This window comes from Pongo pygmaeus, chromosome 1, assembly GCF_028885625.2.
Source record: "Pongo pygmaeus isolate AG05252 chromosome 1, NHGRI_mPonPyg2-v2.0_pri, whole genome shotgun sequence".
In the NCBI taxonomy this organism is placed as follows: Eukaryota; Metazoa; Chordata; class Mammalia; order Primates; family Hominidae; genus Pongo; species Pongo pygmaeus.
The window spans coordinates 99,362,396-99,382,566 of record NC_072373.2 but is presented as its reverse complement, the minus strand read 5'-3'; the positions used below and the strand labels follow the sequence as shown (position 1 = coordinate 99,382,566).

At 44.6% G+C, this 20,171-nt stretch overlaps 1 protein-coding gene across 1 annotated transcript in view; it reads left to right on the top strand.

Annotated features, from left to right (window-relative positions):
- Window positions 1-20,171, top strand: part of GABPB2 (GA binding protein transcription factor subunit beta 2) — a 56,783-nt gene that overhangs the window by 8,024 nt on the left and 28,588 nt on the right. The window contains 4 exon segments of the mRNA XM_054461192.2: window positions 10,592-10,699; window positions 10,872-10,919; window positions 12,821-12,988; window positions 16,297-16,491. Coding sequence (XP_054317167.1) covers window positions 10,592-10,699; window positions 10,872-10,919; window positions 12,821-12,988; window positions 16,297-16,491 — 519 coding nt within the window.

The window sequence follows — 20,171 nt, the reverse complement described above, 5'->3', positions numbered from 1 at the left end:
AGTGAGCTGAAATCACACCACTGCACTCCAGCCTGGGTGAGAGAGAGTGAGACTTCAACTCAAAAAAAAAAAATAAGAAGAAGAATAAGAATAAAAATTCATTTCACGCCGGGCGCGGTGGTTCACGCCTGTAATCCCAGCACTTTGGGAGGCCGAGGCAGGCAGATCACGAGGTCAGGAGATCGAGACCATCCTGGCTAACACGGTGAAACCCCGCTTCTAGTAAAAATCCAAAAAATTAGCTGGGTGTGGTGGCGGGTGCCTGTAGTCCCAGCCACTTGGGAGGCTGAGGCAGGAGAATGGCGTGAATCCAGGAGATGGAGCTTGCAGTGAGCTGAGATCGCGCCACTGCGCTCTAGCCTGGGCCACAGAGCAAGACTCCGTCTCAAAAAAAAAAAAAGAAAAGAAAAAAAATTCCTTTTACTTTTTCTTTTTTTGTTTTTGTTTGTTTGAGACAGTCTCGCTCTGTTACCCAGGCTGGAGGGCAGTGGCACAATCTTGGCTTACTGCAACCTCTGCCTCCCAGGTTCAAGTGATTCTCCTGCCTCAGCCTCCTTAGCAGCTGGGATTACAGGCGTGCACCACCACACCCGGCTAATTTTTGTATTTTTAGTACAGGCGGGATAGTAAAATTTTGTATTTTAGTAGAGGTGGGATTTCACCATGTTGGCCAGGCTGGTCTCCAACTCCTGACCTGAAGTGATCCACCTGCCTCTACCTCCCAAAGTGCTGAAATTACAGTCGTGAGCCACTGTGCCTGGCTACATTTTACTTTTTCTTAAGATGGATGTTTCAGGTTAACTCAAAAGAGTAACTGAGGATAGGAGGAGAAAAGAGCCTTGAAGAATGCATTTCTATATCTTTCTTATATTAGAAGATAAATATAGCACCCTATTTACATTCTAATCCCAAAGTTTAATTATTATCACTATATAGTAAGAAATAGGGCTTTAAAATCATGGCTTGTTGAAAGAATGGGATGACGGATTTGGGTTGGTTGTCATTTAGTAGTATTGATATGTGACAGAAAGATGATTAAAGAGTGATTGGCCAGGTGCAGTGGCTCATGCCTGTAATCCCAGCACTTTGGGAGGCTGAGGCTGGAGGGTTACTTGAGGTCAGGGGTTCAAGACCAGCCTGGCCTAACCTGGTGAAACACTGCCTCTACTAAAAATACATAAATTAGCCAGGTGTGGTAGTAGGTGCCTGTAATCCCAGCTACTCAGGAGAATCGCTTGAATCCGGCAGGCAGAGGTTGCAGTGAGCCATGATTATGCCACTGCACTCCAGCCTGGGAAACAGAGTGAGACCCTGTCTCAGTAAATAATAAATATATAAATACGATAAATGTAGATATGAAAGCAGACTACAGTATAAAACACTGCTCAGAAACATTTTGCAACCGGGCGCAGTGGTTCACGTCTGTATCCCAACACTTTGGGAGGCCGAGGCAGCGAATCACCTGAGGTCAGGAGTTCGAGGGGCTGACCAACATGGTGAAACCCTGTCTGTACTAACAATACAAAATTAGCTGGACATGGTGACACATGCCTGTAATACCAGCTACTCGGGAGGCTGAGGCAGGAGAATCGCTTCAACCTAGGAGGCGGAGATTGCAGTGAGCTGAGATTGCACCATTGCACTCTAGCCTGCGTAACGAGCAAAACTCTGTCACACACACACACAAAATAATAATAATAATAATAATAATAATAATAATAATAATAAAACATTGCCGGGCACAGTGGCTCATGCCTGTAATCCCAGCACTTTGAGAGGCTGAGGCCGGTGGATCGCAAGGTCAGGAGTTCGAGACCAGCCTGGCCAAGGTGGTGAAACCCCATCTCTACTAAAAACACAAAAATTAGCCAGGCGTGGTGGCACACGCCTGTATTCCTAGCTACTTGGGAGGGTGAGGTAGGAGAATCGCTTGAACTTTGGAGGCAGAGGTTGTGGTGAGCCGAGATCGTGCCATTGCACTCCAACCTGGGCAACAAGAGCAAAACTCCATCTCAAAAAATAAAAAAAAACAAAACAATAATTATCTGGGCATGGTGGTGGGCAGGCCAAGGTGGGCAGATCACCTGAGGTCAGGAGTTCGAGACCAGCCTGACAAACATGGAGAAACCCTGTCTCTACTAAAAATACAGTATTAGCTGGGCATGGTGGCACATGCCTGTAATCCCAGCTACTCAGGAGGCTGAGGCAGGAGAATCGCTTCAACCCAGGAGGCAGAGGTTGCTGTAAACTGAGATCATTCCACTGCACTCCAGCCTGGGCAACAAGAGCAAAACTCTGTCTCTAAATAAATAAATAAATAAAATAAAAAGGGTTTAGGCCAGGCACAGTGGCTCACGCCTGTAATCCCATCACTTTGGGAGGCCGAGACAAGCAGATCACTTGAGGTCAGGAGTTCCAGACGAGCCTGGCTAAGATGGTGAAACCCCATCTCTACTAAAAATACAAGTATTAGCTGGGCGTGGTGGCGTGGCACCTCTAATCCCAGCTACTCAGGAGGCTGAAACACAAGAATCACTTGAACCCAGGAGGTGGAGGTTGGAGGTTGCAGTGAGCCAAGATCATGCCACTGCACTCCAGCCTGGGCAATAGAGGAAGACTACGTCTCACAAAAAAAAAAAAAAAAGTTTTTTTTTGAGACGGAGTCTCACTCTGTCCCCCAGGCTGGAGGGCAGTGGCGCAATCTTGGCTCACTGCAAGCTCCGCCTCCCGGGTTCACACCATTCTCTTGCCTCAGCCTCCCGAGTAGCTGGGACTACACGGGCCCACCACCACACCCAGCTACTTTTTTTGTATTTTTAGTAGAGACGGGGTTTCACCGTGTTAGCCAGGATGGTCTCGATCTCCTGACTTTGTGATCCGCCCATCTTGGTCTCCCAAAGTGCTGGGATTACAGGTGTGAGCCACCGCACCCGGCCAAGAAAGGTTTGCTATCATTTTTATCTACCATTTTCTTGTGTGGTATAAACTGACACTTGGATTAGATTATAAAAATTCACACTATGGGCTGGGCATGGTGACTCATGCCTATAATCCCAGTACTTTGGGACACCAAGGCAGGAGGATCCTTTGAGCCCAGGAATTCAAGGTTGCAGTGAGCTATGATCACTCCACTGTACTCCAGACTGGGTGACAGAGCGAGACCCCATCTCTAAAAAAAGAGAAAAAGAAAAAAAAAGAGTTCATTAATTAACTTGGTAATAAATCTATTACATGTTAACATAAAACTTTTTTTTTTTTGAGGTGGAGCCTCGCTCTGTCGCCCAGGCTAGAGTGCAGTGGCGCAATCTCAGCTCACTGCAACCTTCACCTCCTGGATTCAAGCAATTTCCCTGCCTCAGCCTCTCGAGTAGCTGGGATTACAGGGGCATGCCACCATGCCTGACAAATTTTTTTGTATTTTTAGTAGAGATGGAGTTTCACCATGTTGGCCAGAATGGTCTTGAACTCCTGATCTCAGGCAATCCACCCGTCTTGGCCTCCCAAAGTGCTGGGATTACAGGTGTGAGCCACCACACCCGGCCAACATAAAACATTTTTATAAAAAATATATCTTCAGGCCTGGTGTGGTGGCTCATGCCTGTAATCCCAGCACTTTGGGAGGCTGAGGCCAGTGGATCACTTGAGTTCAGGAGTTTGAGACCAGCCTGGACAACATGGTGAAACCCTGTCTCTACTAAACATAGAAAAATTAGCCAGGCATGGTGGTGCACATCTGTAATCCCAGCTACTTGGGAGGCGGAGGCACAAGAATCACTTAAACACTGGAGGCGGAGGTTGCAGTGAACCAAGATTGTGTCACTGCCCTCCAACCTGGGCAACAGAGCAGCGAGATCCTGTCTCAAAAAAACCCAAAAAACAAACAAACAAACTGTATATATATATCTTCAAAGTTAAAAAATGGTGAGAAGAAGAGAATTGTTTTATATTTTTTTTCAACTCTCTTTAACTTCTGGCTTAATAGAAGACAGCTGCATTCTCTTTTTTTTTTTTTTTTTTTTTTTTTTTTAAGATGATGTCTCGCTCTGTCACCCATGCTGGAGTGCAGTGGCGCGACCTCGGCTCACTGCAACCTCCACCTCCCGAGTTCAAGCAATTCTTCCGCCTCAGCCTCCCGAGTAGCTGGGACTACAGACGTGCACCACCATGCCCAGCTAATTTTTTTGTATTTTTTGTAAAGACAGAGTTTCACTACGTTGGCCAGGCTGCTCTCGAACTCCTGACCTTAGGTGATCTGCCTGCCTCAGTCTCCCAAAGTGCTGGGTTTACAGGCGTGAGCCTCCGCACCCAGTTGACAGCTGCATTCTTATATCTACTTCATTCTGTCTGTTACAATATGTACTTGTCGAAGGAAAGAGTATTATAGTAACTTTTTCCGGTAACAGTGAATATTCTTCGATACTGCACAAAAACTTGACAAGTGGTAATTTCTTTTTTTTTTTTTGAGACGGAGTCTCATCCTGTTGCCCAGACTGGAGTGCAGTGGCGCGATCTCGGCTCACCACAACCTCTACCTCCCGGGTTCACGCGATTCTCCTGCCTCAGCCTCCTGAGTAACTGGGACTACAGGCACGTGCCACCATGCCCAGCTAATTTTTGTATTTTTAGTAGAGACAGGGTTTCACCATGTTGGCCATGCTGGTCTCAAACTCCTGACCTCATCTCAAACTCCTGACCTCAGATGATCCACCCGCTTTGGCCTCCCAAAGTGCTGGGATTACATGTGTGAGCCACAGCGTCTGGCCGACAAGTGGTAATTTCTTTTCTTTTTTTTTTTTTTTTTGAGATGGAGTCTCGCTCTGTCGCCCAGGCTGGAGTGTGGTAGCGCGATCTTGGCTCACTGCAGGCTCCGCCTCCTGGGTTCACATGATTCTCTTGCCTCAGCCTCCTGAGTAGCTGGGACTACAGCTGCCCGCCACCACGCCTTGCTATTTTGTGTGTGTGTGTGTGTTTTTAGTAGAGACGCGGTTTCACTGTTAACCAGGATGGTCTCGATCTCCTGACCTCATGATCCGCCCACCTCGGCCTCCCAAAGTGCTGGGATTACAGGCATGAGCCACTGCGCCAGGCCAACAAATGGTAACTTCTTAAAAGTTAGTTTACGAAGGCAGGAGGATTGCTTGAGGCCAGGAGTTTGAGACTAGCCTGGGCCATATAACAAAACTGCACCTCTACAAAAACTAAAAAATTAGTCAGGCATGGTTGTGTGCACCTGTAGTCCTAGCTACTCAAGAGGCTGAGGACGGAGGATTGCTTGAGCCCGGGAGTTCAAGGCTGCGGTGAGCTATGATCATACCACTGCACTCTAGCCTGGGCAACAGAAAAAGACCCTGTCTCAAAAAAAAAAAAAAGAAAAAGTTAGTTGCAATGAGGAATTTGAAAACACATCAGTGAATTTTTCTATTCTGTAACCTTAAAACCCATTGATCTTTCACTTTGAATTGTTTTACTTGTGCATGATTTCATTACATTAAACATTGGTCATTTGGAAAGTATTGGTTCACCATATTGTATAGGTCATCTAAATATTGATGCATTTTATTATACAATATCAAAAAATCACATTCATTAATATTACCACTTATTTAATCAGAAAAGTCTTTAATGTAAGTTACCAAGTTGATGGCGGTGGTTATAGATTTTCCAAAATTCTAATTTTTGCTTGAAAGCTCAAATTGTAATTGATAATTGGCAATAAATACTGTCAGTTGGCTGGGCGTGGTGGCTCACGCCTGTAATCCCAGCACTTTGGGAGGCTGAGGCGGGCAGATCACCTGAGGTCAGGAGTTCGAGAACAGCCTGGCCAACATGGCGAAAACCCATCTCTCCTAAAAGTACAGAAAAATTAGCTGGACATGGTGGCACATGCCTGTAATCCGAGCTACTCGGAAGGCTGAGGCAGAGAATTGCTTGAACCCAGGCAGCGGAGGTTGACAGTAAGCCTATATCTCGCCAGTGCACTCCAGCCTGGGTGACAGGGCGAGACTCCGTCTCTATAGAAAAAAAATATATATATATATATATACACACACTGTCGATTGTTCTCCTTGAAATGGCAGCTCACTTTGTTCATTTTTTATTTTATTCATTTATTTATTATTATTATTTTTTGAGATGGAGTCTTGCTGTGTCACCCACGCTGGAGTGCACTGGTGTGATCTTGGCTCACTGCAGCCTCCACCTCCCAGATTCAAGCAGTTCTCTGCCTCAGCCTCCCGAGTAGCTGTCGTTAACAGGTGCCCGCCACCACGCCCAGCTAATTTTTATATTTTTAGTAGAGATGGGGTTTCATCATCTTGGCCATGCTGGTCTTGAACTCCTGACCTCGTGATCCAGCCCCCTCGGCCTCCCAAAGTGTTGCGATTACAGGCATGAGCCACCGTGCCCAGGCTTTTATTTTTATTATATATATATAAAATATATATATATTTTTTAATGTGGAAATGGGGACTTACTGTGTTGCCCAGGGTAGTCTTTACTCTTGGGCTCAAACTGTCCTCCCACTTCTGCCTCCCTAAATGCTGCAATTGCAGGCGTGAGCCACTGTGCCCAGCGGGTTTTTTTTTTTTTTTTTTTGAGACGGAGTTTCACTCTTGTTCCTCAGGCCGGAGTGCAATGGCGGGATCTCGGCTCACCGCAACCTCCCTCCCGGTTCAAGCAATTCTCCTGCCTCAGCCTTCCTGAGTAGCTGGGATTACAGGCATGCGCCACCACGCCCGGCTAATTTTTTTTGTATTTTTAGTAGAGATGGGATTTCTCCATGTTGGTCAGGCTGGTCTCGAACTCCTGACGTCAGATGATCAGCCCGCCTTGACCTCCCGAAGTGCTGGGATTATAGGCATGAGCCACCGCGCCCGGCCCTAGCTGTTTTTTTTTTTTTTTTTTTTTTTTTTGAGATGGAGTCTCGCTCTGTTGCCCAGGCTGGAGTGCAGTGGCATGATCTTGGCTCACTGCAAGCTCCGCCTCCCGGGTTCATGCCATTCTCCTGCCTCAGCCTCCCGAGTAGCTGGGACTACAGGTACCCACCACCATGCCCAGCTAATTTTTTGTATCTTTAGTAGAGACGGGATTTCACCAGGTTAGGCAGGATGGTCTCGATCTTCTGACATTGTGATCTGCCCACCTCTGCCTCCCAAAGTGTTGGGATTACATGTGTGAGCCACCGCGCCCAGCCAGCTGTTCATTTTTAAAAAACATACCTGCCATATACCTGAGCCCTTGGTCTATTCATCATTCCTTCATATAAAAGTGATGTTGCAGACTCTGTCTCTACAAAAAATTTAAAAAAAAAAAAATTAGCTGGGCATGGTACCACTTGCCTGTAGTCTCAGCTACTTGGAAGGCTGAGATGGAATCGCTTGAGCCTAAGTGGTCAAGTCTGCAGTGAGCTGTGATCACGGCACTGCACTTCAGCCTGGGTGACAGCAAGAACCCGTCTCAAAAATAATAAAATAAAATGGCCAGGCACGGTGGCTCACGCCTGTAATCCCAGCACTGTGGGAGGCCGAGGCGGGCAGATCATCTGAGGTCAGGAGTTCGAGACCAGCCTGACCAGCATGGCAAAACCCCTCTCTACTAAAAATACAAAAATTAGCCGGGCATGGTGGTGGGTGCCTGTAATTCCAGATACTTGGGAGGCTGAGGCAGGAGAATCACTCGTACCTGGGAAGCAGAGGTTGCAGTGAGCCGAAATCATGCCATTGCACTCCAGCCTGGGTGACGAGAGCAAAACTCTGTCTCAAAAATAAAATAATAAAATGATGTTCCATGATAAAAGCAGTTATTTATTTTATTTTCTTTTGAGACGGAGTCTCACTCTGTCGCCCAGGCTGGAGTGCAGTGGCACAATCTCGGCTCACCGCAAGCTCCGCCTCCAGGGTTCACACCATTCTCTTGCCTCAGCCTCCTGAGTAGCTGGGACTACAGGCGTCTGCCACCATGCCCGGCTAATATATATATATATATATATATATATATATATATAGTATTTTTAGTAGAGATGGAGTTTCACCGTGTTAGCCAGGATGGTCTTGATCTCCTGACCTCGTGATCCGCCCGCCTGGGCCTCCCAAAGTACTGGGATTATAGGCGTGAGCCACCGTGCCTGGACAAAACAGTTATTTTAGCTTGCAACTTAATCATGTAGTGCTTTTTCTCAAGAAAACCATCATGTTTCAGTAAGCAGCAGAAGTATTTTATGTCGGCTAGGCACAGTGGCTCACGCCTGTAATTCCAACACTTTGAGATTCTATTGCTATGGACAGATCATGCAGAATGGTGGGTACAATATAATTGTCATTTGGGCAAAAAGGTGGAGAAGAGGCTGGGTGTGGTGGCTTACGCCTGTAATCCCAACACTGGGGAGGCCAAAGTGGGTCGATTGCTTGAGCACAGGAGTTTGAGACCAGCCTGAACAATATTGTGAATCCCCATCTCTACAAAAAATACAAAAATTAGCTGGGCATGGTGGTGCGTGCTTGTAGTGCCAGCTACTTGGGAAGCTGAGATGGGAGGATCCCATGAGCCCAGGAGGTCAGGACTGCAGTGAGCTGTGATTGTGCCCACTGCACTCCAGCCTGAGTGACAGAGTGAAACCCTGTCTCAAAAAAAAAAAAAAAAAAAAAGTGCTTTATGTATACTTCCCATTTTGTTACACATAAATTATAAACATATATTCAGTTGTTGAGGTTTAATAAAATTAATAATTTTTACTGTGTCATCCAGGACACTCCTAAGTAGAACTGGCAATTTTCCCTTGAGATTACATGGCAGTGAAGAATACAATAACCAATAGCACAGTTTGATTCATGCTAAGGCACCAGCAGTTATACCCACTGTTAGATTTGCACTGTTAGTGCTAATGTAAACATGGAAAAAGAAAAAAGGCAAATAATGTTTTTGTATTATAACAAAAATAGTTTTGACCTCATAGTTCCCTAAAAAGGCATCAGGGACCACCAGGGGTCCATAAACCATATTTTTTGAGCTACTGGCCTAACCAGATCAGTGTTTAATCAGTAAAGGCTTGTTCTTAATTTTTTTTTTTTTTTTTTGAGTCAAGATCTGGCTCTATCGCCCAGGCTAGAGTGCAGTGGTGCAATCTCAGCTCACCGCAACCTCCACCTCATGAGCTCAAGTTATCCTCCCACTTTAGCCTCCTGAGTAGCTGAGACTATAGGCACGCACCACCATGCCCAGCTAATTTTTGTATTTTTTTGTATATGTATTTTTTATTTTTTCAAGATAGTGTCTCGCTCTGTTGCCCAGACTGGAGTGCAGTGGTGTGATCTCAGCTCATTGCAACATCCACCTCCCAGGTTCAAGCAATTGTCCTGCCTCAGGCTCCCAAGTAGCTGGGCCTACAGGCATGTGCCACCACGCCCGGCTAATTTTTGTATTTTTAGTAGAGACAAGGTTTCACTATGTCGGCCAGGCTGGTCTCAAACTCCTGACCTCAGGTGATCTGCCTGCCTCGGCCTCCCAAAGTGCTGGGATTACAGGCGTGAGCCACCGCGCCCAGCCAATTTTTGTATTTTTTGTGAGACAGGGTTTCGCCATTTTGCCTAGGCTGGTCTCAAACTTGTGAGCTCAAGTAATCCTCCTAACTTGACCTCCCGAAGTGCTGGGATTACAGTCCCAAGCCGCTGTACTCCTCTTTGTCTCCTTAAATTTTAAGCATGATTATATCGTTACACCATAGTCAGAAGATAAAAACTAGATTAAGATGCAGTTTGGGCCGGGTGCGGTGGCTCATGCCTGTAATCCCAACACTCTGAGAGGCTGAGGTGGGTGGATCACTTGAGGTCAGGAGTTCGAGACCAGCCTGGCCAACATGGTGAAACCCCGTCTCTACTAAAAATACAAAAATTAGCCAGGCATGGTGGCAGGTGCCTGTAATCCCAGCTACTGAGGAGGCTGAGGCAGGAGAATTGCTTGAACCCGGGAGGTGGAGGTTGCACTGAGTCAAGATCACACCACTGCACTCCAGCCTGAGCAATACAGCGAGACTCAATCTCAAAAAAAAAAAAAAAAAAAAAAAAAACAGAGAGATACAGTTTGATTTGGAAACCTTGATGTGTCCTGTTTCATTGTGCTATCCAAAGACCTACAAACCTCCAGAGAGAGCAGTTAGTTGCTAATAAGGGCTCTCCTAATTTCCGTCAAGCAGTAGTTTCACAGATCGGCATCTACCTTGCTCCCTTCCTGGAAATCAAAGTACATACTTTATTATATTGTGTTCCTTAAAATAATATTGTACCCTTCTTCATTTCAGGGGAATGAAATGGTGTTTTACCGATTCCTTAAACTAGAAAGGTCGTAGTGTGTTGCAGATATTTCCAGAGTATTTTTCTGGGGATTGAAAGTGATAGAACTATGTATTAGGGCTTGAAACATTCCCAAATATTTTATTGTTTGTGTTAGACGAGGTAGAAAGGAAGTGACCTACCAGACAGTCAACTTGAGATGTATCTTATATACATTCAAATATAAGAAGTCTTCTAAAAAATGTATTGGCAGCTTTCCTTATGTTCGAGTTATAGCTACCTGAAAACTTTTGTTCCTATGCATAAAGATGTCTTTGGTGGACTTGGGAAAGAGGTTGCTAGAAGCAGCAAGAAAAGGCCAAGATGATGAAGTGAGAACGCTGATGGCAAACGGCGCCCCATTCACCACAGACTGGGTAAGCTTAGAGGAGAGATCTCTTAATTATTTCCAATGTATGCTTTTACCAACATTTTTCTTAAAGGCTAACAGACTATTGGTTTTTCTTCACTCCCTTTCTACCTCATATCCCTTACAAGAGTTTTATTTTCTTTGTCTCATCTGAATATGTGGTTTTCTTTTTCTTTTAGTTTTCCAAATTGAGAGTCTCCTGTGGATATATAGGTGATAATTGTAAGGTATTATATACTTGTGATTTTCTGTAATGTTTTTTAGAGTATTTTCTAAAGGTTTAACTGTCTCTGGAGTGTACTTGGGTTATAGGCTTCTGTAATTACCTGGAAATTAAACAAAATCAATATAATAAGAATGCATTCCTAGACTAATAAACTCCTTGTTTCCTTTTCTCTAATATGCCCTGGTTAATGAGAAATTGTCTAGGCTGAGCGTGGTGGCTCACACCTGTAATCGCAGCACTTTGGGAGTCCAAGGCGGGCGGATCACCTGAGGTCAGGAGTTCGAGACCAGCCTGCTAACATGGTGAAACCCCGTTTCTACTAAAAATACAAAAAATTAGCCAGGCATGGTGGCGCACGCCTGTAATCCCAGCTACTTGAGAGGCTGAGGCAGGAGAATCGCGTGAACTCGGGAGGTGGAGGTTGCAGTGAGCTGAGATTGCGCCATTGCACTCCAGCTTGGAAACTCTGTTTCAAAAAAAAAAAAGAAGTCGTCTAGCTGTTTTGTTTCCTTTACCACTATTAAAAAAACATTAAAGAGGAAGGTGTAATTTAGCCTCAACCATCTTGGAGACCAAAGAGTTTCAGAAGAAACAGGTCCAAGTTATAATGTGGGCTTTCTTGGCAGTCACAGATTTTGTACACATTGCCTAATTTTAACAATTTCAATGAATGAATGACCTCTCTTCTGGACTGATTAATTGGGAGGCCAACAGATTCTTAGCATTTCACAAAAAGAAAGAAAAGGAAACCCATGAAATTAGCATTTCTATAAATAGACCTAGAAAGAACAATGTGAATTATGAATTAAATTCAGTCAGGCAGAGAGGCTGAATATATGAAAAAGCAAAGAATAAACTAAACAGGTTTAAAATAAAGAGCATAACAAAAAGAAAGGAATAGGTCTCTGGCCAAAGTGGATGCTGATGGATAACTCTTACAAGATTTACGCTGGGATGACAGACTTACTTATTGCTGTTGATACATCATTGCTAAATTTTTATTGCCTCTTCATCTCATCATTCATCTTGCCCTGCTTTACTGTGGCAAAAAACTTTTCTTCCAGTCAGTCAAATTTGTACCTCAAATTCCACATGTAACTTTCTAGTCTCTACCCTTTTTCTTTTTTAAAGTTTTATTTATTTATTTATTTATTTATTTATTTATTATGAGATAAGGTCTCTCTGTGTTGCCCAGGCTGGTCTTGATCTCTTGGGCTCAAGCAGTCCTCCTGCCTTGACCTCCCAAAGTGCTGGGATTGCAGGCATGAGCCACCACATCCACCCTGATCCTTTTTTTGTTTGTTTTAACCTTCTAGATGCTGCGTAAAGTCACGTCCTTTAGGGAATCTTACCTGATGAATCCACCTGACATAAAGCCATTATACTTAGTACTTAGTCAATTGGTGGTATATTTATTTGTCCGTTAGCATGTTAATTTTTTTTTTTTTTTTTTGAGATGGCATTTCACTCTGTCACCCAGGCTGGAGTGCAGTGGCAAAATCTCAGCTCACTGCAACCTCCGCCTCCCAGGTTCAAAGCAATTCTCCCTGCCTCAGCCTCCTGAGTAGCTGGGATTACAGGTGCCCACCACCACACCTGGCTAACTTTTTGGTATTTTTTAGTAGAGACGGGGTTTCACCATGTTGGCCAGAAGGGTCTTGAACTCCTGACCTCAGGTGATCTGCCCACCCTGGCCTCCCAAAGTGCTAGGATTACAGGTGTGAGCCAGTGCACCTGACCCCTGGCCTTTAATTTGTAAATTTAAGCATTTTTTCAGTTTTATCTGCCCAATCAGATTCTCTCTTGAAGGACAAGAACCATAGCTTGTTCATTTGTATCTCTCCAGTAATGATCTAGGACTCTGCACACAGTGGATATTCAATGAGCATTATTTTTCCACAGCTTGGAACATCACCCCTCCACCTTGCAGCTCAATATGGTCATTATTCCACAGCAGAAGTACTCCTTCGAGCAGGTGTTAGCAGGGATGCCCGGACTAAAGTAGACAGGACCCCCTTGCACATGGCTGCAGCCGATGGACATGCGCACATCGTGGAACTGCTTGTTCGGGTAAAGCAAGAATAGTGGCAAGGTTATGTTGTAAAAAAGGCATCCACTTTTCTGTTTTCTTACTTAAATGGGTACTAGGAAATGACTTGGGAAGGATTAAGTTTAGGACAGTTATAGCATTAAGTTGCATCTCCAGGAGTCTTCATGGCAGGCCGGGTGCCTGTAATCCCAGCACTTTGGGAGGCCGAGACGGGTAGATCACAAGGTCAGGAATTCGAGACCAGCCAGACCAACATGGTGAAACCCCATCGCTACTGAAAAAAAGCAAAAAAAATTAGAAGGACGTGGTGGTGCGCGACTGTAATCGCAGCTACTCAGGAAGCTGAGGCAGGAGAATCTCTTGAACCCGGGAGGCGGAGGTTGTGGTGAGCCGAGATCGCGCCACTGCACTCCAGGCTGGACGACAGAGCAAGAATCCATCTCAAAAAAAAAAAAAAACCTTCATGGCTATGGCTATGAGGCCTCAGTCTGTTTTCTTATTTATTTATTTATTTTTTTGTTTGATATTTGAGAAGGAGTTGTTCTTGTGGCCCAGGCTGAAGTGCAGTGGTGCAATCTCTGCTCACCACAACCTCTGCCTCCTGGGTTGAAGTGATTCTCCTGCCTCAGCCTCCCGAGTAGCTGGAATTACAGGTGCCCACCACTACGCCCAGCCAATTTTTGTATTTTTAGTAGAGACGGGGTTTCACCATGTTGCCCAGGCTGATCTCAAACTCCTGACCTCAGGTGATCCACCTGCCTTGGCCTCCTAAAGTGCTTGGATTACAGGCGTGAGTCACCTCACCTAACTGTTTTCTAATTTATTAAAACAATTTTTTTTTTTTTGAGATGAACTCTCGGCCGGGCACGGTGGCTCACTCCTGTAATCCCAGCACTTTAGGAGGCCGAGGCAGGTGGATCACCTGAGGTCAGGAGTTCAAGACCAGCCTGGCCAACATGGTGAAACCCTGTCTCTACTAAAAATACAAAAATTAGCCAGGTGTGGTGGCAGGCGCCTGTAATCCTAGCTACTCAGGAGGCTGAGGCAAGAGAATTGCTTGAACCCGGGAGGCAGAGGCTGCAGTGAGCCAAGATCATGCCATCGCACTCCAGCCTGGGGGACAAGAGTGAGACTTCGTCTCAAAAAAAAAAAAAAAAAAAAAGCCGGGTGCGGTGGCTCACACCTGTAATCCCAGCACTTTGGGAGGCCGAGGTGGGTGGATCACGAGGTCAGAAGATCAAGACCATCCTGGCTAACATGGTGAAACCCTGTCTGTACTAAAAAAAAATATATATATACGTATATATATATATACACACGTATATATATATACGTGCGTGTATATATACACACGTGTATATATATACGTGCGTGTATATATACACACGTGTATATATATACGTGCGTGTATATATATACACGTGTATATATATACGTGTATATATATATATATACAAAAATTAGCTGGGCGTGGTAGCAGGCACCTGTAGTCCCAGCTACTCAGGAGGCTGAGGCAGGAGAATGGCATGAACCCGGGAGGTGGAGGTTGCAGTGAGCTGAGATGGCGCCACTGCACTCCAGCCTGGGCAACAGAGCGAGACTCCGTCTCCAAAAAAAAAAAAAAGATGAAGTCTCGCACTGTCGCCCAGGCTGGAGTGCAGTGGCGCAATCTTGGCTCATTGTAACCTCCGCCTCCTGGGTTCAAGTGATTCTCCTATCTCAGCCTCCCAAGTAGCTGGGATTACAGGTGCCCGCCACCATGCTCAGCTAATTTTTTTTTGTATTTTTAGTAGAGATGGGGTTTCACTGTGTTGGCCAGGCTGGTCTCAAACTCTTGACCTTGTGATCTGCCTGCCTCGGACTCCCAAAGTGGTGGAATTATAGGTGTGGGCCACCACGCCCGGCCCTAAAACAATTTTTTAAATTTGAGACACAGTCTCACTCTTTTGTCCTGGCTGGAGAGCAGTGGCATGATCATAGCTCACTGCAGTTTTCAACACCTGGGTTCAAGGAATCCTACTGCCTCAGCCTCCAAAGTAGCTAGGAGGACTACAGGCATGCAGCACCATGCCCAGCTAATTTATTTTTGTTTTTATTTTTTGTAGAGAATAGGGTCTCATTGTATTGCCCAGCCCAGGCTGGCCTTGCACTCCTGGCCTCAAGCAATTTTCCTGCCTCAGCTTCCCAACACTGGGATTACAGGTGTGGGGTTACTGTGCCTAGCCAGTTTTCTAATTTTTTTTTTTTTGAGACGGAGTCTTGCTCTGTCGCCAGGCTGGAGTGCAGTGGCGCAATACCGGCTCACTGCAACCTCTGCCTCCCAGGTTCAAGCAATTCTCCTGCCTCAGTCTCCAGAGTAGCTGGGACTACAGGCGTGCTCCACCACACCCAGCTAATTTTTGTATTTTTAGTAGAGATGGGGTTTAACCATGTTGGCCAGGATGGTCTCCATCCCTTGACCTCGTGATCCAACTGCCTCAGCCTCCCAAAGTGCTGGGATTACAGGTGTGAGCCACTGCACCCAGCCATTTTTTAAAAATCATATTTAAAAAAAAAATACAGATGAGATCTTACTACGTTGACCAGGCTGGTCTCAGACTCCTGGCCTCAAGTGATCCTTCCATCCTCAGCCTTCCAAAGTTCTGGGATTACAGGCATGAGCCATGGCTCCCAGCCTAGTTTTCCAATTTATTATTATTATTATTAATGGTTTTTGTTTTTGTTTTTTTGTGGGTTTTTTTTGGAGATGATGGTCTCACTCTGTCACCCAGGCTAGAGTGTGGTGGTGCAGCCTCCACCTCCCAGGCTCAAGAGATTCTCCCACCTCAGCCTCCCCTTTAGCTGGGACTACAGGCACATACTACCATGCCTGGCTAATGTTTTGAATTTTTTGTAGAGGCATGTTTTTTCACCATGTTCCCCAGGTTCATCTTGAACTCCTGAGCTCAAGCTTTTCTAATTTTTTAAAGGCTAAACAGACTTACTGATTTTTCTTCTTTCCGTTTCTGAAGGTATTCTCTGCACTTATGCCTATTTATTCAGGCACTTGGCTTTCTGTTAATAAATGCAACAAAAATCTGTTCTTTCCCTCTTTGTCTTCCAACTGTTTAATTTCCCAATGATGTCCTTAGAGGACCCACTCGTTGAAAGCATTATGTCTGTCAGCATTTAGGAGAATTTGAGAAATGTTTTTCCCTTTGATATTCCTTAAATGTGATCTAGATTTGAGTAAGTAATCTCTATGGAAATCCTCTGTACTTGATGATGCGATGTTGCACCTGTGCTACTATAACCGCTGTTTGTTGAAAAAAATTCTTTTCTGTGACAGAATGGTGCAGATGTGAATGCCAAGGACATGCTGAAGATGACAGCTTTGCATTGGGCCACAGAGCGCCACCATCGAGATGTTGTAGAGTTACTTATCAAATATGGAGCTGATGTCCATGCTTTCAGCAAATTTGATAAATCAGCCTTTGACATAGCTCTGGAGAAAAACAATGCTGAGATTTTGGTCATCCTCCAGGTGTGGTTCTTTTTATACTCTCCAGAGTGTACGTTAATTGAAGTTAAGGATTTTTTTGTAGGAGTTGAATCAAAACTGAATTTTCGCTATTTTATTAAAATAGCACTTCTAATATGTCTCAATCTTGTGACTCAGTGTCATTAGTATCTTTAAAATACATATATGTATAGAATATATATATTTGTGTGTATATATGTAGACACACATATATATTTTATATATTTTTAATATATATTTTTAATATATATATTATATAAAGCCCTTAATTAATCATGGTGATTAAAGAACCATGTTGTGGCTAGTACCAAAAACATTTATTTGGCTTTAGAATGTCTTTTTCTCCATGAAGATTTCCCTTTCTAATTAAACTTAACTTGGGACAATATTAAAAGTTACTTGATGCTTTCTGAATATTCATCAACTGATGTGAGACAGTATACAGATGCTCCTTGACTTATGATAGTGTTACTTTGGATCCGTTTATGATGAGTTTATGCAGGTGTAACCCCATCATAAGTCAGATCACTTTCACACCATGGCAAAGTTGAAAAATTGTAAGTTGAACCTTTGTAAATTGGGGACTATCTATGAAGCTCTAAAGCATACGAGTAATAAGGAAGCCACTTCAGAATTTAAAATTAACTGTGACGATTTCATCCTTTTTTTTTTTTTTTTTTTTTTTTTTTGAGGCAGAGTCTCACTCTGTTGCCCAGGCTGGAATGCAGTGGCATGATCTCAGCTCACTGCAGCCTCCATTTCCTGGGTTTAAGGGATTCTTCCACCTTAGCCTCCCGAGCAGCTGGGACAATAGCCACACACTACCGTGCCCAGCTTATTTTTGTATTTTTAGTAGAGACAGGGTTTCGCCATGTTGCCCAGGCTGGTCTCGAACTCCTAACCTCAGGTGATCCACCTGCCTTGGCCTCCCAAAGTGCTGGGATTACAAGCGTCAGCCACGGTGCCCAGCTGTGTCCCATTAATTTCTGTTTCCCACCCCCTGCCCCGAGATAGAGTCTCACTCTTGTCGCCCAGGCTGGAGTGCAATGGCACGATCTCGGCTCACTGCTTGGATTCAAGTGATTCTTCCTCCTCAGCCTCCCGAGTAGCTGGGATTACAGGCACCTGCCATCATGCCCAGCTAATTTTTGTATTTTTGTAGAGACGGGGTTTCACCATTTTGGCCAGGCTGGTCTTGAACCCCTGACCTCAGGTGATCCGCCTGCCTCAGCCTCCCAAAGTGCTGGGATTACAGGCGTGAGCCACTGTGCCTGGCCTGCCCATTAATTTCTTAAGCCAGCACTGTACATCAGGGAACAATAGAACAGGGGATATGAAAATTAACAGGACATGGGCCAGGCGTGGTGGCTCACGCCTGTAATCCCAACACTTTGGGAGGCCGAGGCAGGTGGATCACCTGAGGTCAGGAGTTCGAGACCAGCCCGGCCAATATGGTGAAATCCCGTCTCTACTAAAAATGCAAAAAAAATTAGCTGGGCATGGTGGTGTGTGCCTGTAATCCCAGCTACTTGGGAGGCTGAAGCAGGAGAATCACTTGAACCTGGGAGGCAGAGGTTGCAGTGAGCCAAGATCGCGCCACTGCACTCGAGCCTGGGTGACACAGCAGGATTCCATCTCAAAAAAAAAAAAAATTAATAGGACATGAAGTGTTCAAAGCATGATAAAAGTAAAGAAAGGCAAGAAAAATTACAATATTGCATGATAAATAGATATCTAGTAAGTGCCATGGGAACACAAAGGAGGGAATAGTAGAATGTGAACTGAATATTGAAGTAGGCAGAGAAGTGAGAAAACTATATTCTAGGCTAGAAAAAGAGCAAATCAAAGACACAGAGGTGTGAAAGAACGTGGAATGTTCAAGAAAAAGTAGTTGAGTGATGGGAGAATGGGCCAAGGAAGTAAAGTTTGGGAGTGGCAGATGCGAAGCTTGAAAGTTAGGCTGGATTCTGAATGTAGGGATGCTTTACAGCATGTGAAGGAGTTTGAACTGTTATGTGGGCGATGCATTTGGATAGAAGTTTTTAAATGGAGGACTGATATGACTAAATTTGGTTTAAAAAGAGGATTGTTTGGAATGTGGCACACAGATGAGAGAGAGACACTTAATGCTAAATAACTATGTGGTGACTTTCATTAGGCCAGGCAAGGGCCAATGAGAACTTGAACCAAGGAAGTGCTACTATTTCGCCATGTAGCAGTACTACTCTTCCCTCCTCTGTGCTCCCATAGCACTTACTAGATGTCTGTTTATCATGTAATATTGTAATATTTTATTTCCTATCTAATTTTATCGTGCTGTGAACACATCATGTCCTAGTGGAGGATAAAGGAAAAGGGCAAATTCAAGAAGGAATTTAGGCCAGGCACGGTAGCTCACGCCTGTAATCCCAGCATTTTGGGAGGCTGAGGCGGGTGAATCCCCTGAGGTCAGGAGTTCAAGACCAGCCTGGCCAACATGGTGAAACCTCATCTTTACTAAAAATACAGAAATTAGCTGGCTTGGTGGTGGGTGCCTGTAATCCCAGCTACTTGGGAGACAGAGGCAGGAGAATCGGTTGAACTTGGGAGGTGGAAGTTGTAGTGAGCTGAGCTGAGATCGTGCCACTGTACTCCAGCCTGGGAGACAGAGTGAGACTCTCAAAAAAAAAAAAAAAAAAAAAGGAATTTCACAATATCCAAAGAATGGATAACCTGTTTCATTTGAAGCTCTTAGTCAAGGGGATAATTATATATGAAAAACAGTCATTTCTGGCTGGGCGTGGTGGCTCATGCCTGTAATCCTAACGCTTTGGGAGGCTGAGGAGGGTGGATTGCCTGAGCTCAGGAGTTCAAGGCCAGCCTGGGCAACTCGATGAAACCCTGTCTCTACTAAAATACAAAAGAAATTAGCCGGGCATGACAGCATGTGCCTATAGTCCCAGCTACTTGGGAGGCTGAGGCAGGAACCCTGGAGGCGGAGGTTGCAGTGAGCCGAGATCGCACCACTGCACTCCAGCCTGGGCGACAGAGCAGGACTCCATCTCAAAAAAAAAAAAAAAAAAAAGAGAGAGAGAGAGACAGAAAAAGCAAGCAAGCAAGCCATTTCTGCTGCATTTTCAGTATTTTTTTTTAATTGACAGGTGGTCTATAGACTGGTTAGCCCCTTGAACTTTCAATTCTTTGTTTAGAGCCCTTTCATAACTGGACTTTTTAAAGTAGTGATTATGTTTGTAGAAAATTGCTTCTGAAAGTAATAAAGATAAGCTACTTTTCACCAAAATTGAACAGATATCCCTGGAAGCAAAAGTACAGCATATAGAGCGAGACTTTAAAATCTGGCACTTATTTATTTGCTTGTTATATATTCTCTTAGGAATTTTTTCAATGGCAGAATGGAACAAGTAGTTGGACAAAACTCTAGAGAATATTGTTCTCTATAGATACTCTGCAGGGATCTCTTGCTAGCACACTGACTTGTAGATAATTGATCACAAAATGTTAGTGCTGGAAATTACTTTTTAGACTATTCAGGTCAACTCCCTCATTTTTCTTTTTTCTTTTTTTGAGATGGAGTCTCACTCCGTCGCCCAGGCTGGAGTATAATGACGCTATCTTGGCTCACTGCAATCTTGGCCTCCTGGGTTCAAGCAATTCTCCTGCCTCAGCCTCCCGAGTAGCTGGGA